The sequence below is a fragment of the Pelophylax lessonae genome (genome assembly GCF_965119305.1).
Source record: "Pelophylax lessonae genome assembly, chromosome: 3".
Classification (NCBI taxonomy): Eukaryota; Metazoa; Chordata; class Amphibia; order Anura; family Ranidae; genus Pelophylax; species Pelophylax lessonae.
The window spans coordinates 186,987,071-187,003,609 of record NC_138770.1 but is presented as its reverse complement, the minus strand read 5'-3'; the positions used below and the strand labels follow the sequence as shown (position 1 = coordinate 187,003,609).

At 44.3% G+C, this 16,539-nt stretch overlaps 1 protein-coding gene across 3 annotated transcripts in view; it reads left to right on the top strand.

Annotated features, from left to right (window-relative positions):
- The window catches only part of TFDP2 (transcription factor Dp-2), a 170,752-nt gene that overhangs the window by 136,805 nt on the left and 17,408 nt on the right, over nt 1-16,539 (top strand). For all 3 annotated transcript variants that reach the window (XM_082251674.1, XM_082251672.1, XM_082251673.1), the window contains 2 exons: nt 1,891-2,042; nt 3,043-3,209. In XM_082251674.1, coding sequence (XP_082107800.1) covers nt 1,891-2,042; nt 3,043-3,209 — 319 coding nt within the window. The remainder of the gene's footprint in view (nt 1-1,890; nt 2,043-3,042; nt 3,210-16,539) is intronic.

Genomic DNA, 16,539 nt, shown 5'->3' with positions numbered 1-16,539 from the left:
TTTAAATACACCTACATTTATGTAAATTTATCCTGTACTTTAAACTAGAATGGTGTGATAGGATTCATACTGCCAAACTTGTTTGACCTTGTATGTTTATCATTCCTTTTTCTGTAATAGGTTTTTTTTTCCATTGACTGTCATAATTTGTTGTGTTTTTTATTGGCATTAAAACATACAAAAAATTCCCTTCCATAGCTTGCTGTATTCAAACACTGCGTGTTCTGTGTGTGATTATTGTTAGAAGTTTGAATCATGTGAGATAGCGGTCACAGGGCCACGCGTTCACTTTTTGCAGTATAGTAAGAATGACGAGTATGACAATGGAAGTGTTTGTTGAGTCCCATCAGATACAGAACTCCCTCTCAACTGTGTTGTTCTCACCACAACACTAAGTCAAGCTAAAGCGTGTAATTACTACTGCATATTGCAGACCATTATCAACTCTCTATCTTTTACTGGTGGAAATTTCTCATGAAGAACAGAAATATTTTTCCTTATCTTCATGGGACTTGGTTCTGAATTAGTTTTTTTGCTTAGTTTTTTGGCTTAACTATTTGTATCCATTACTTACAAGCTTTTCAGAAACTTCAAGGAACAGATATAAAGGCAACCTGTACTGGTTAAAGTTTTAAGGCTTCCATCGTTGACATCAGCTTCTAAACATTTGCCTGGCAGTCTCTGCCTTTAATCTTTTTAATGTGTGATCAGAAGAATCTAAAAATTAGGAGTTCGTAAAGTTCTTACTTTACGTGATGCATGCTTATTCTAGATCAGCGACATGGAAAATATTAAGCTCCGGCATCTAGTATGTTTGATACATTTTACAACGTGTATCTTTCTTTGAAACATTAATCATTTGTATCTGAAAGTAATATTTTATGCATTCTGGTCTTCCCTTTTGTTACATGGGAATGGGGTTCAGGAGCTAACTAAGGTTTAAGACAATACAGAATCTCCTAGCATATTCCCCTTTACATTTTTATTTGTTTCCTCTGTTCAGTATTACAACTGTTATTAGGGCCATGAAAGGCCCTTTCATATAGTTCATATGCATAATAAATCTCCTCTTTCCTTTCAAGATCAGAGGCACATGTGATTACAATGAGAAGCTGTTTAGTATTCATAAGCACCGTGTTATATCAAACCCCACCATTCAGGGCCCAGTGTGCTGTAACAGTGGGTTTCATGTGCCTTGAAAAATATAATACCATTTTTCTTTCATAGAGATCATTTTCACCAGTGTTAAAGAACTCAAGTTTTCTTCCTTCATCTCTGTGCTTGGGTGGGACCATCAGATAATCAGAATATACACAGCAGTTCATTACAATGATATATTCTACTAAGTGTGTGTTCTGATCTTGTGGGAACGTATGACTTGTCCACTCATGTGATTATACTGGGCTATCTACATATAAAAACATATTGGTTGGTGAATTCCACCCAATTTAACAAGAGAGTACTTGTGTAATTGGATTATGGGATTCAAAATCTTCAAAAGCTGGTTCTGGCCAGCTCAGTAGATTGCTTTAGAGTACCGGTTCTAATGGCAGACCCACATCAGGCCACAGGCCTGGAAACCTTGCTACATGTAGATTGCAATAACCTGTATCAACCAGTCAGCTGATTTGTGAGTATCTGATTGGCTTCTGTAGGTCACTGAATTTTATTCAATAATTAATCTGACTGCAGAAGATATAAACATGATTAACAGCTGATGGTCACTGTACTTTGTTGATCATCATTGCTCTTGACATGGCCTTACTGAATATAAATGAATGTGTCGCTTGGTGCTAGGGATTCATTAATGTGACTTAGCAGTACCTTGTCATTATTATCTAGACATAAGTGCAAGACCCATCACCTGATTATGTTTCCTTTTCACCCTAGCAAATTGCATTCAAGCATTTGATTCAGAGAAACAGACAAATTGAGCAACAGAGCCAAACACCACCAGCTGTAAACTCCACCATCAAGCTGCCCTTTATCATTGTGAACACCAGCAAAAAGACTGTCATTGACTGCAGTATATCTAGTGACAAGTAAGTGTGATGGATAGTCAAGTACTGAATAGGAGTGATTCATGTTTTAGTTGTGAATAATGTGTTCTCTTCTTCACTTATGGGCAACCTGAGCTCCTCCAGCTGTTGAAGAGTGCGGCACATCCTGATAACTGGAGTGCCATAGGTCATGTCTACTATATGTCTTCATCCATAGGTCATGTCTACTATATGTCTTCATCCATAAGTCATGTCTACTATATGTCTTCATTCATAGGTCATGTCTACTATATGTCTTCTTCCATAGGTCATGTCTACTATATGTCCTCATCCATAGGTCATGCCTACTAAATGTCTTCATCCATAGGTCATGTCTACTATATGTCTTCATCCATAGGTCATGTCTACTATATGTCTTCTTCCATAGGTCATGTCTACTATATGTCCTCATCCATAGGTCATGTCTACTATATGTCCTCGTCCATAGGTCATGTCTACTATATGTCCTAATCCATAGGTCATGTCTACTATATGCCTTCATCCATAGGTCATGTCTACTATATGTCTTCATCCATAGGTCATGTCTACTATGTCTTCATCCATAGGTCATGTCTACTATATGTCTTCATCCATAGCTCATGTCTACTATATGTCTTCATCCATAGGTCATTTCTACTATATGTCTTCATCCATAGGTCATGTCTACTATATGTCTTCTTCCATAGGTCATGTCTACTAAATGTCTTCATCCATAGGTCATGTCTACTATATGTCTTCATCCATAGGTCATGTCTACTAAATGTCTTCATCCATAGGTCATGTCTACTAAATGTCTTCATCCATAGGTCATGTCTACTATATGTCTTCATCCATAGGTCATGTCTACTAAATGTCTTCATCTCTTGCACTCACCACCTTATTCTGTGGTGTTTCTTCTCCAGACCTTCTTCTACCTATCCTCCTATTCTGGCTTTCTTTGTGTGATTTTTTTTTTTTTTTTTTACCCTTCTGAACATCTATGGAAATGCCTACATTTTTGCAGGTTTGAATACCTCTTTAACTTTGACAATGCCTTTGAAATCCACGATGACATTGAGGTTCTGAAGAGGATGGGGATGTCATTTGGTCTTGAGTCTGGCAAATGCACAAAAGAAAACCTTAGTCTTGCCAAATCGTTTGTTCCAAGAGCCTTAGAAGGATATGTGACAGGTAAATAATAAATCAATAAGCTTGGCAGACCTTTTTTTGGTTAGTTGTTCTTTCTGCTCTTGTCTATAATGCAAAAATGTGTTCTGGGTCACTGCTGAGCTCTCATAGCTTGCAGAGTCATTGTAAGGTTACTAACAGCAGGTGGCAGAGTGGATACACCAGACATTGGCTTCTATGGTTTGCTTGAATTTTATTGTAGAGATGTCTTTTAATGGAGAGAAAGATGGTTTTCATACACATTATATGTTTATCCTGTGGTTTTAAAATTGATGGCACCTAATGTTTATATGTGCACTTTTCCAATCATAAACCCAGACAATGCAAGCAAGTTTACAAATATAACTTACATTTTTCGCCTTCTCTTCTTTCACCTGGGAGCTATACTGAGATCTTCATTCATGAGAGTTTACTGCATGATATAGTCATCAGATGCTGTATCTTCAGACAAAGGGATAGTTCTACCTCTTAGAATCCCTAAGAACACTTAGGCTCCATGCACACAGGGCGTCATAAAAACGTGCTCCAAAGCTGTTTACATAACGCCGGGAAACAGCAGCTGTAAAAACGTGCTTTCAGTAGCTGTTTCTACTAACGTTATTGCACGTTTGGCCACAGTAGCTGTTAGCAGCGTTTTTTCTGCCTACATTCAAAATCAATGGTTCCCTATGGGAGCCTATTGATTTGAATGGAAGTCACACCGCAGGTCGGATCAGGGTGATCCGACTTGCGGTGCGACCTGCACTGTGAGAATCTTGAGGGGGAACTCCACGCCAAAATGGGGAAAAAAAACGGCGTGGGGTTCCCCCCCAGGTTCCAAACCAGGCCCTTCGGGTCTGGTATGGAATTTGAGGGTAGCCCCACGCCGAAAAAACGGCGTGGGGTCCCCCCCAAAATCCATACCAGACCCTTATCCGAGCATGCAGTCCGGCATGCCAGGAAAGGGGAGGGGACGAGCGAGCGGCCCCACCCCCCCTGGATCATACCAGGCCACACGCCCTCAACATGGGGGGGGTGTGGGTGCTTTGGGGCAGGGGGGGGGGCTCTGCACCCCGCACCTCAAAGCACCTTGCCCCCATGTTGATGAGGACAAGGGCCTCATCCCCACAACCCTGGCCGGTGGTTGTGGGGGTCTGCGGGCAGGGGCTCATCGGAATCTGGAAGCCCCCTTTAACAAGGGGGCCCCCCCAGATCCCGGACCCCCTCCCTATGTGAATGGGTATGGGGTACACTGTACCCCTACTCATTCACCCCATAAAATGCAGTGTATGGAAATAACGACAGGAGACGTTTTTGAAAATTTATTAAAAATCTTCATCCGGCTCTTGTCCTCTCCGGGGGTCTTCTGCTCTTTTGCTGTCCGCCCTTCTTGTCTTCTCCTCTCCGGGGGTCTTCTGCTGTCTTCTCCTCTCCGAGGGTCTTCTGCTGTCCGCCCTTCTGCTGTCCAATCTTCTTGTCTTCTCCTCTCCGGTCTTCTGCTCTTTTGCTGTCGGCTGTCGGCTGTCCTTCTTCCTCCGGTCCTCCTCCGACGACGTCTCCAGCGATTATGCCGGCCTCTGGTCATCTGTGACACAAGGGGGCGTGGTCTCCCGATGATGTCATCTGGCGGCCACGCCCCTAATGGCTATATAATAAGCTGCAGAGACCAGAGGCCGGCATAATCGCTGGAGACGTCGTCGGAGGAGGACCGGAGGAAGAAGGACAGCCGACAGCCGACAGCAAAAGAGCAGAAGACCGGAGAGGAGAAGACAAGAAGATTGGACAGCAGAAGGGCGGACAGCAGAAGACCCTCGGAGAGGAGAAGACAGCAGAAGACCCTCGGAGAGGAGAAGACAGCAGAAGACCCTCGGAGAGGAGAAGACAGCAGAAGACCCCCGGAGAGGAGAAGACAAGAAGGGCGGACAGCAAAAGAGCAGAAGATCCTCGGAGAGAAGACAGCAGAAGACCCCCGGAGAGGAGAAGACAAGAAGGGCGGACAGCAAAAGAGCAGAAGACCCTCGGAGAGGAGAAGACAGCAGAAGACCCCCGGAGAGGACAAGAGCCGGATGAAGATTTTTAATAAATTTTCAAAAACGTCTCCTGTCGTTATTTCCATACACTGCATTTTATGGGGTGAATGAGTAGGGGTACAGTGTACCCCATACCCATTCACATAGGGAGGGGGTCCGGGATCTGGGGGGGCCCCCTTGTTAAAGGGGGCTTCCAGATTCCGATGAGCCCCTGCCCGCAGACCCCCACAACCACCGGCCAGGGTTGTGGGGATGAGGCCCTTGTCCTCATCAACATGGGGGCAAGGTGCTTTGAGGTGCGGGGTGCAGAGCCCCCCCCTGCCCCAAAGCACCCACACCCCCCCCATGTTGAGGGCGTGTGGCCTGGTATGATCCAGGGGGGGTGGGGCCGCTCGCTCGTCCCCTCCCCTTTCCTGGCATGCCGGACTGCATGCTCGGATAAGGGTCTGGTATGGATTTTGGGGGGGGACCCCACGCCGTTTTTTCGGCGTGGGGCTACCCTCAAATTCCATACCAGACTTGAAGGGCTTGGTTTGGAACCTGGGGGGGAACCCCACGCCGTTTTTTTCCCCATTTTGGCGTGGAGTTCCCCCTCAAGATTCTCACAGTGCAGGTCGCACCGCAAGTCGGATCACCCTGATCCGACCTGCGGTGTGACTTCCATTCAAATCAATAGGCTCCCGTAGGGAGCCATTGATTTTGAATGGAAGAAAAAAAACGTATAACGTGGCTTAACGCACGTTAAGCAACGTTATGGAGCCTTATGGAGCCCTTAGCAGCGTCAGACGTTTTTTGCAGCTTGACGCTGGAGCTCCTGAACCCACAGTTCCTGGGTTTTTTTTGGAGCTGTAAAACACCTATGCCACTTGGAGCTCCTAAAAGCTCTATGTGTGCATGAGGCCATAGAATAACATGGATGGGCGTTCTGCAGCTGCAAAAAAAAACGTCTGACGCTGCTAACAGCAGCTGTAAAAACATCCAGTGTGCATGAGGCCTTAAGATGTACAAGCTCACAATCTCTCCCTAACACTTTACCAAATTACAATATGGCCAATATCCTATTAGCTGAGAATGCCCTTTTTCATGTAAACATGGTTTTTGGTGCACCTAAAATAGATATCTCCTGAGGCTATTAAGAAGCAAATTTAAAGTATAATTAACCACTTCAGCTCCCAAAGATTTCCTTCCTTAATGATCAGGCCATTTTTTGCGATACAGCACTGCTTTATTTTAACTGACAGTTGGGAAGTCGTGCAACGCTGTACCCAAATAAAATGTATCTCTTTTTTTCCCGACAAATAGAGCTTTCTTTTGGTGGTATTTGATCACGGTTTTTTTTTATAAACAAAAAAAAAAAAGGCCGAAAATTAAAAAAAAAAAACTATATTTTTTACTTTCTGCTATAAAACATATCCAATAAAAAAACGAACTTATAAGTTCAGGCCAATATGTGTTCTGCTACATATTTTTGGTAAAAAGAATCCTAATAAGCGTATATTGATTGGTTTGCACAAAAGGTATAGCATCTATAAACTATAGGATGTATTGAAATTTTTATTTATTTATTTATTTTACTAGTAATGGCGGCAATCAGTAACTTATAGTGGGACTGCGATATTGAGGCGAAAAAATCGGACACTGACACTTTTTTGGAACCAGTGATACTAATATAGGGATCAGTGCTAAAAATATGCACTGCCGCTGTACTAATAACACTTACTGGGAGGGTGGTGCTTTTACTAAGGGAAGGCATGGATCCATGTTCCTGCTTTGCAGGAACATAGGATAGATGCCTTCCCTACTGACAGCGGCAATCTGCCCTGTTTGCATAGGCAGACTGTCATTGTGCCTGTGTACCAAACAATCGACTGGTGCCAGCGGACAGAGGGAGTCAGCAGGGTCCTCTGATCTTCTCTCACTGTGCACAATCACAGCGGGAACAAGCAGCATGCAAGCGTGCCTGCGACCCGGAAGTGTGGGATCACGTGTGTGTATATACGTGATCCTGTGCACAGCAGCCACCCTGTACCAGAAAAGCTACAATCGGGCGGTCATAAAGTGGTTGAATGCAAAACTTTTTTTTTCGTTTTGGACAGGGTGGAAAGAGATTAGAACACCACAAGAATTGTTATTGCGGTCTGTGACCCTGTTAGGGAGAGTGACCCTTTATTCACCCGAAAGTGAAAGAAAATCCCAATTTTGGTTGTTCCCAGAACAGTAATAGAGGGGACTTGGACATATGGTAGGTGTTCTAAAGGATATGTGTACTTTCTTCGGGGTCCCCCACCTCCCTGTAAGGCTCTGGTGATCTTTCCTGTGTGGTCTTCTAGCACTGCATAGCCTTCTCTTTAAAACCTGCTTAGCTGGTCAGGCACTTGTGCTCCATGGATTTCATTCCGTTGTGTGGATAGCCCATCAACTTAAAAAGGATAAAAACTGGGGCACACATGCATCAGGGGTTCTCTGGCTGGGGGATAGAATTATGGAGAACAGGGTGTGACGTTTGATAGCCACACATTGACAATCATTGCAGCAAATGTTGACCACAGCCAGAGAGGCCCTAAAGGATAGGTTCAATATGAACACACTCCTTTACATTAAAGACGCCTACACCATTATGTAATAAGGATCTATTCATAGCCTTTATGTTAATTTTGGTAATAAACGACAAATTAAATCAAGAAGGAAAACTAACCCAACTTTGGATGTTTACTGTTATTTCTCACATTGAGCTCTGTGATACAGTAACCAGCTCCTCAATAAAATGCTTGTGGCCCTATAAAGTGTCATCCAGTTCACTCCTCAGCAGATGGTTTGTTGAAAAGACTGAAAGAGTTACAGGAAAGTGGGCGGCATTTGGGATTCGGGTAGCCCATGCAAAGAAGCTGGGAGATGGGGCTTCCTTTAGTCTAGGACATTGTGTGTGGAATAGGGCAGAGCTGAATGTAGACTCATTATGCATATTAAACATAGAGCCGGCTATTCATTGCCTCCTAGGTGACATTTCTTCTTAATGAAAGGGCTTTTCCTGTTGATCATTGAGAACAACCAGTACGAACAGGGGAAATCCCATTCATAGTTATTGAAGAGAGTACTACCATCTTAAAGGAACAGAACACCCACATATACTTTTATAATTGTTCTTCATGCTTGTAATGACCGTCACAACTAATACCTGTAAAAACTCAAGCCCACAACATATGAGACAGTCTATTTGCATCTGTGTTCCATATGTAGAGCCTTGCAAATAGTGGCTGGAAGTTAGATTAAGTTTACTTTTTTTTTTTTTTCTAGCCAAAACTTTTTTTTCTGGTATCTTTTTTGAGAAGGTTTCTCTTCACTTCCTGGTTTGATAACAGCATTTTTACTGTGGCAGGAAGTAAGGGGAAATAGCCAATGGAGACACAGCTAGAAATAAAAGCTAATTAAGTTTCTCCCCTTCCCTCATTTGAGACCAGTTCACTTTCAGGGCTAGTTTACACCAAAACCCTTGCATTCGGGGCGCGTTTGTAACACCGTGCTTTTGCAGTAGGTTTTTTTTTTACCTTTTCAGTGCATTTATGTGTTAAAACAATGCCGCATCCCTAAACAATGCTTACTGGGTATTCTCGGTGATCATTTGGTCCAGGGGTTGTGTAGTGAAGTTATGGTCAGAGCCCTGTTCCAAGCTAATAAAGTGATGCTATCACATTGAAAATGAACAGAACCACCAGTACTGGCAGAATGGATAAAACAAATGGCATAGACACTTAGATTAGAATGCTACATTAGGCTAAACCCTATTGATTGGTCATAACTAGACTCCTTCCCTGATGGATCTGGATAATTTTGACATATCTGATTTGCTTTCTCTTACTGCTACATAATTCTGTACCTACCATAGATATGTTGTTTTTTCTAAACTTTGAATGTGCTGATTTATTTGGAGAATTTGTAATACGTTACAGCTAGTGTTGAGCGAACACGGACTGTATTATTCGTGTTCGTACCGAATAATTGGATTTTTTGTACCCGAACACGGACACGGACACTTTACTGTATGTTCGGGTAAAAATCCGTGTTCGGTCGTTTTATTTCCGGGTTTTGCATGCTTTGGCGCTCTTTTCATGGCGGGCTTTCAACAGCCAATCAACAATCGTTTAACTGGTGTGCCTTAAGCCATCCCAGCCATGCCTGCAAATGTCTCAGTAGCTGTGATTGGCCGTCTGAAGCATGTGACCAAGTCTTTATAAGTTCGAGGCAGCCGCAGCGGCGTCATTATGCTGCTTAGATTCAGGGACAGAGAGCACACATCAACGTGCTGGCTGCTGATTAGGGAAAGATAGGCAGGAAAAAACCATTTGTGTCCGGATAGAATTGAGGGACAGGTCGGAGTGTTTAGGCAGGGCGAGTTGTAGGCATTTTAGGGATAGAGTCTGCTGAATTATATAGGGTCAGTGTCTTCTACAAACTACAATCGATATTGCTGTGTGGGGGGGTGGGGTGAATCTGCACTCAATCCTGATCTACGATCTCTTCTCAATCCTGTTAGGGACAGAGTCTGCTGAATTTTAGGGAAACTGTGTTCTACAAACTACAATCGATATTGCTGTGTGGGGGGTGGGGTGAATCTGCACTCAATCCTGATCTACGATCTCTTCTCAATCCTGTTAGGGACAGAGTCTGCTGAATTTTAGGGAAACTGTGTTCTACAAACTACAATCGATATTGCTGTGTGGGGGGTGGGGTGAATCTGCACTCAATCCTGATCTACGATCTCTTCTCAATCCTGTTAGGGACAGAGTCTGCTGAATTTTAGGGAAACTGTGTTCTACAAACTACAATCGATATTGCTGTGTGGTGTGGGATTGGAGATAGGCAGGTGTCAGTGATCCACATCCATTTTTCTGTGTGTGAGCTGCAGTGAACACAATCTTTTTGGGCTGCAGTGAACACAATCTTTTTGGGCTGCAGTGAACACAATCTTTTTGGGCTGCAGTGAACACAATCTTTTTGGGCTGCAGTGAACACAATCTTTTTGGGCTGCAGTGAACACAATCTTTTTGGGGTGCAGTGAACAAAATCTTTTTGGGGTGCAGTGAACACAATCCTTTTTGGTGTGCAGTGAACACAATCTTTGTGGGGTGCAGTGAACAAAATCCTTTGTGGGGTGCAGTGAACACAATCTTTTTGGGGTGCAGTGAACAAAATCCTTTTTGGGGTGCAGTGAACAACATCCTTTTTGGGGTGCAGTGAACACAATCTTTTTGGGGTGCAGTGAACAAAATCCTTTGTGGGGTGCAGTGAACACAATCTTTTTGGGGTGCAGTGAACACAATCTTTTTGGGGTGGAGTGAACAACATCCTTTTTGGGGTGCAGTGAAAAAAATCCTTTTTGGGGTGCAGTGAACAAAATCATTTTTGGGGTGCAGTGAACACAATCTTTTTGGGGTGCAGTGAACACAATCTTTGTGGGGTGCAGTGAACACAATCTTTTTGGGGTGGAGTGAACAACATCCTTTTTGGGGTGCAGTGAACAACATCCTTTTTGGGGTGCAGTGAACACAATCTTTTTGGGGTGCAGTGAACACAATCTTTGTGGGGTACAGTGAACAGAATCTTTGTGGGGTGCAGTGAACAAAATCTTTGGGGGGTACAGTGAACACAATCTTTGTGAGGTGCAGTGAACACAATCTTTGTGGGGTGCAGTGAACACAATCATTGTGGGGTGCAGTGAACTCAATCTTTGTGGGGTACAGTGAACACAATCTCATACTGAAGGTTTGAGGGTGCTGCCTGTTCCATACTCCCCCTACTCCTCATCTAGCCTTTTAGGGGTACAAACAATAGTAATTGGGGCCTAGTGTGGTTGTGTACGTGTGATATACATACACTTTTTTGGGATCATATTTTCTATTCCGCTATTTAATCAAAAACCTTTGGGGATCAGTTAAATTGGGGGATAGTCTGTGTTGGTACGTGTGAGAGAGATCCACCTTTCCAAGTTGTTGGGGTTCATCTCATACTTCTGAAGGTTTGAGGGTGCTGCCTGTTCCATACTCCCCCCTACTCCTAGCCTTTTAGGGGTACAAACAATAGTAATTGGGGCCTAGTGTGGTTGTGTACGTGTGATATACATACACTTTTTTGGGATCATATTTTCTATTCCGCTATTTAATCAAAAACCTCTGGGGATCAGTTAAATTGGGGGATAGTCTGTGTTGGTACGTGTGAGAGAGATCCACCTTTCCAAGTTGTTGGGGTTCATCTCATACTTCTGAAGGTTTGAGGGTGCTGCCTGTTCCATACTCCCCCCTACTCCTAGCCTTTTAGGGGTACAAACAATAGTAATTGGGGCCTAGTGTGGTTGTGTACGTGTGATATACATACACTTTTTTGGGATCATATTTTCTATTCCGCTATTTAATCAAAAACCTCTGGGGATCAGTTAAATTGGGGGATAGTCTGTGTTGGTACGTGTGAGAGAGATCCACCTTTCCAAGTTGTTGGGGTTCATCTCATACTTCTGAAGGTTTGAGGGTGCTGCCTGTTCCATACTCCCCCTACTCCTAGCCTTTTAGGGGTACAAACAATAGTAATTGGGGCCTAGTGTGGTTGTGTACGTGTGATATACATACACTTTTTTGGGATCATATTTTCTATTCCGCTATTTAATCAAAAACCTCTGGGGATCAGTTAAATTGGGGGATAGTCTGTGTTGGTACGTGTGAGAGAGATCCACCTTTCCAAGTTGTTGGGGTTCATCTCATACTTCTGAAGGTTTGAGGGTGCTGCCTGTTCCATACTCCCCCTACTCCTAGCCTTTTAGGGGTACAAACAATAGTAATTGGGGCCTAGTGTGGTTGTGTACGTGTGATATACATACACTTTTTTGGGATCATATTTTCTATTCCGCTATTTAATCAAAAACCTTTGGGGATCAGTTAAATTGGGGGATAGTCTGTGTTGGTACGTGTGAGAGAGATCCACCTTTCCAAGTTGTTGGGGTTCATCTCATACTTCTGAAGGTTTGAGGGTGCTGCCTGTTCCATACTCCCCCTACTCCTAGCCTTTTAGGGGTACAAACAATAGTAATTGGGGCCTAGTGTGGTTGTGTACGTGTGATATACATACACTTTTTTGGGATCATATTTTCTATTCCGCTATTTAATCAAAAACCTTTGGGGATCAGTTAAATTGGGGGATAGTCTGTGTTGGTACGTGTGAGAGAGATCCACCTTTCCAAGTTGTTGGGGTTCATCTCATACTTCTGAAGGTTTGAGGGTGCTGCCTGTTCCATACTCCCCCTACTCCTAGCCTTTTAGGGGTACAAACAATAGTAATTGGGGCCTAGTGTGGTTGTGTACGTGTGATATACATACACTTTTTTGGGATCATATTTTCTATTCCGCTATTTAATCAAAAACCTTTGGGGATCAGTTAAATTGGGGGATAGTCTGTGTTGGTACGTGTGAGAGAGATCCACCTTTCCAAGTTGTTGGGGTTCATCTCATACTTCTGAAGGTTTGAGGGTGCTGCCTGTTCCATACTCCCCCTACTCCTAGCCTTTTAGGGGTACAAACAATAGTAATTGGGGCCTAGTGTGGTTGTGTACGTGTGATATACATACACTTTTTTGGGATCATATTTTCTATTCCGCTATTTAATCAAAAACCTTTGGGGATCAGTTAAATTGGGGGATAGTCTGTGTTGGTACGTGTGAGAGAGATCCACCTTTCCAAGTTGTTGGGGTTCATCTCATACTTCTGAAGGTTTGAGGGTGCTGCCTGTTCCATACTCCCCCTACTCCTAGCCTTTTAGGGGTACAAACAATAGTAATTGGGGCCTAGTGTGGTTGTGTACGTGTGATATACATACACTTTTTTGGGATCATATTTTCTATTCCGCTATTTAATCAAAAACCTTTGGGGATCAGTTAAATTGGGGGATAGTCTGTGTTGGTACGTGTGAGAGAGATCCACCTTTCCAAGTTGTTGGGGTTCATCTCATACTTCTGAAGGTTTGAGGGTGCTGCCTGTTCCATACTCCCCCTACTCCTAGCCTTTTAGGGGTACAAACAATAGTAATTGGGGCCTAGTGTGGTTGTGTACGTGTGATATACATACACTTTTTTGGGATCATATTTTCTATTCCGCTATTTAATCAAAAACCTTTGGGGATCAGTTAAATTGGGGGATAGTCTGTGTTGGTACGTGTGAGAGAGATCCACCTTTCCAAGTTGTTGGGGTTCATCTCATACTTCTGAAGGTTTGAGGGTGCTGCCTGTTCCATACTCCCCCTACTCCTAGCCTTTTAGGGGTACAAACAATAGTAATTGGGGCCTAGTGTGGTTGTGTACGTGTGATATACATACACTTTTTTGGGATCATATTTTCTATTCCGCTATTTAATCAAAAACCTCTGGGGATCAGTTAAATTGGGGGATAGTCTGTGTTGGTACGTGTGAGAGAGATCCACCTTTCCAAGTTGTTGGGGTTCATCTCATACTTCTGAAGGTTTGAGGGTGCTGCCTGTTCCATACTCCCCCCTACTCCTAGCCTTTTAGGGGTACAAACAATAGTAATTGGGGCCTAGTGTGGTTGTGTACGTGTGATATACATACACTTTTTTGGGATCATATTTTCTATTCCGCTATTTAATCAAAAACCTTTGGGGATCAGTTAAATTGGGGGATAGTCTGTGTTGGTACGTGTGAGAGAGATCCACCTTTCCAAGTTGTTGGGGTTCATCTCATACTTCTGAAGGTTTGAGGGTGCTGCCTGTTCCATACTCCCCCCTACTCCTAGCCTTTTAGGGGTACAAACAATAGTAATTGGGGCCTAGTGTGGTTGTGTACGTGTGATATACATACACTTTTTTGGGATCATATTTTCTATTCCGCTATTTAATCAAAAACCTCTGGGGATCAGTTAAATTGGGGGATAGTCTGTGTTGGTACGTGTGAGAGAGATCCACCTTTCCAAGTTGTTGGGGTTCATCTCATACTTCTGAAGGTTTGAGGGTGCTGCCTGTTCCATACTCCCCCCTACTCCTAGCCTTTTAGGGGTACAAACAATAGTAATTGGGGCCTAGTGTGGTTGTGTACGTGTGATATACATACACTTTTTTGGGATCATATTTTCTATTCCGCTATTTAATCAAAAACCTTTGGGGATCAGTTAAATTGGGGGATAGTCTGTGTTGGTACGTGTGAGAGAGATCCACCTTTCCAAGTTGTTGGGGTTCATCTCATACTTCTGAAGGTTTGAGGGTGCTGCCTGTTCCATACTCCTCCTCCTCCTCATCCATCCTTTTAGGTGTACAAACAATAGTAATTGGGGCCTAGTGTGTTTCTGTACGTGTGAGATACATACACTTTTTTTGATCATATTTCCTATTCCGCTATTCAATAAAAACCTTTGGGGATCAATTGAATTGCGGGATAGTCTGTGTCGGTACGTGTGAGAGAGATCCACCTTTCCAAGTTGTTGGGGTTCATCTCATACTTCTGAAGGTTTGAGGGTGCTGCCTGTTCCATACCCCCCCTACTCCTCATCTAGCCTTTTAGGGGTACAAACAATAGTAATTGGGGCCTAGTGTGGTTGTGTACGTGCGAGATACATACACTTTTTTTGATCATATTTCCTATTCCGCTATTCAATAAAAACCTTTGAGGATCAATTGAATTGCGGGATAGTCTGTGTCGGTACGTGTGAGAGAGATCCACCTTTCCAAGTTGTTGGGGTTCATCTCATACTTCTGAAGGTTTGAGGGTGCTGCCTGTTCCATACTCCCCCTACTCCTCATCTAGCCTTTTAGGGGTACAAACAATAGTAATTGGGGCCTAGTGTGGTTGTGTACGTGTGATATACATACACTTTTTTTGGATCATATTTTCTATTCCGCTATTCAATAAAAACCTTTCTAGGGCAAGATCTTAAATTACAGAAATATGAGGAGACCGTCAAATAAGGGCCGTGGCCTGGGTCGTGGTGCTGCTGGTAGAGCTCCTGTTGCAAGGAGAGGACATGGTCGATCTGTGCCAGCTACACGCACAAGTGAAACACCTTCCTCAAGTGTGAGTAGGCGACAGAACCTGCATCAGTATTTGGTAGGGCATCAAACGCCCCTAGAAGTGATGAGGCCAGAACAAGTTGAGGCGATAGTAGATTGGTTTGCTGCTGACAGTGCCTCCAGTTCCTTCACATTGTCTCCCACCCAGTCTACTGCAGAAAGGTCAGAGTTGGCACCTGCAGCCAATGTCCAACCGTCTTTCACCTCACCCCCTTGCAAATCAGGCCAGCAGTCTGAGCCCCAAGCCATACAGCAGTCTCTTATTCTTTTTGAGGACTCTGTCAGCAGGGTTTCCCAGGGCCATCCACCTAGCCCTGCCCCAGAAGTGGAAGAGATTGAGTGCAGCGATGCCCAACCACTTATTCCTCAAGATGAGTACATGCAAGGATCATCGCAGCACGTCTCCGATGATGACGAAACGCAGGTGCCAACTGCTGCGGCGTTCAGCATTGTGGAGACCGACAAGGAGGGCAGGGGTGAAGACTGGGTGGAAGATGATGTGGAGGACGATGAGGTCCTCGACCCCACATGGAATGAACGTCATGCAGGTGAACTGAGTAGTTTGGAGGAAGAGGCGGTGGTCGCACAGAGCCACCAGCACAGCAGAAGAGGGAGCAGGGTGCAGAAGCGGAGCGGCCGTGCCCTAGACACTACGCCCGCTACTGCCCAACGCAGCAAGGGAACGAGCGCACCAAAGTCAGCTCAAAGGAGTTCTCTAGCGTGGAAGTTCTTTAGAAAATGTGCTGATGACAGGACACGAGTGGTTTGCACCCTGTGCAATCAGAGCTTGAAGCGAGGCATGAACCTTCTCAACCTGAGCACAACCTGCATGATCAGGCATCTAAGTGCAAAGCACGAGCTGCAGTGGAGTACACACCTTCAAAACCAAGAAACGTCTCTGGCTCATCCTGCTTCCTCTTCTGCTGCAGTCTCGGCCGCTCCAGCCACATCTGTAGTGATACCGGCACCTGCCACCCCGCAAACAGACGATCTGTCAGCAACACCACCACCTGGGTCACCAACAACCATCTCCACAATGTCCCGTGGAAGCGTTCAGCTTTCCATCTCCCAAACACTTGAGAGGAAGAGGAAGTACCCCCCTACCCACCCGCGATCCCTGGCCCTGAATGCCAGCATTTCAAAATTATTGGCCTTTGAAATGCTGTCATTCCGTCTGGTGGAGACGCACAGTTTTAAAAAGCTTATGTCGGTGGCTGTCCCACAGTACGTCGTGCCCAGCCGCCACTACTTTTCCAGGCAAGCCATCCCTT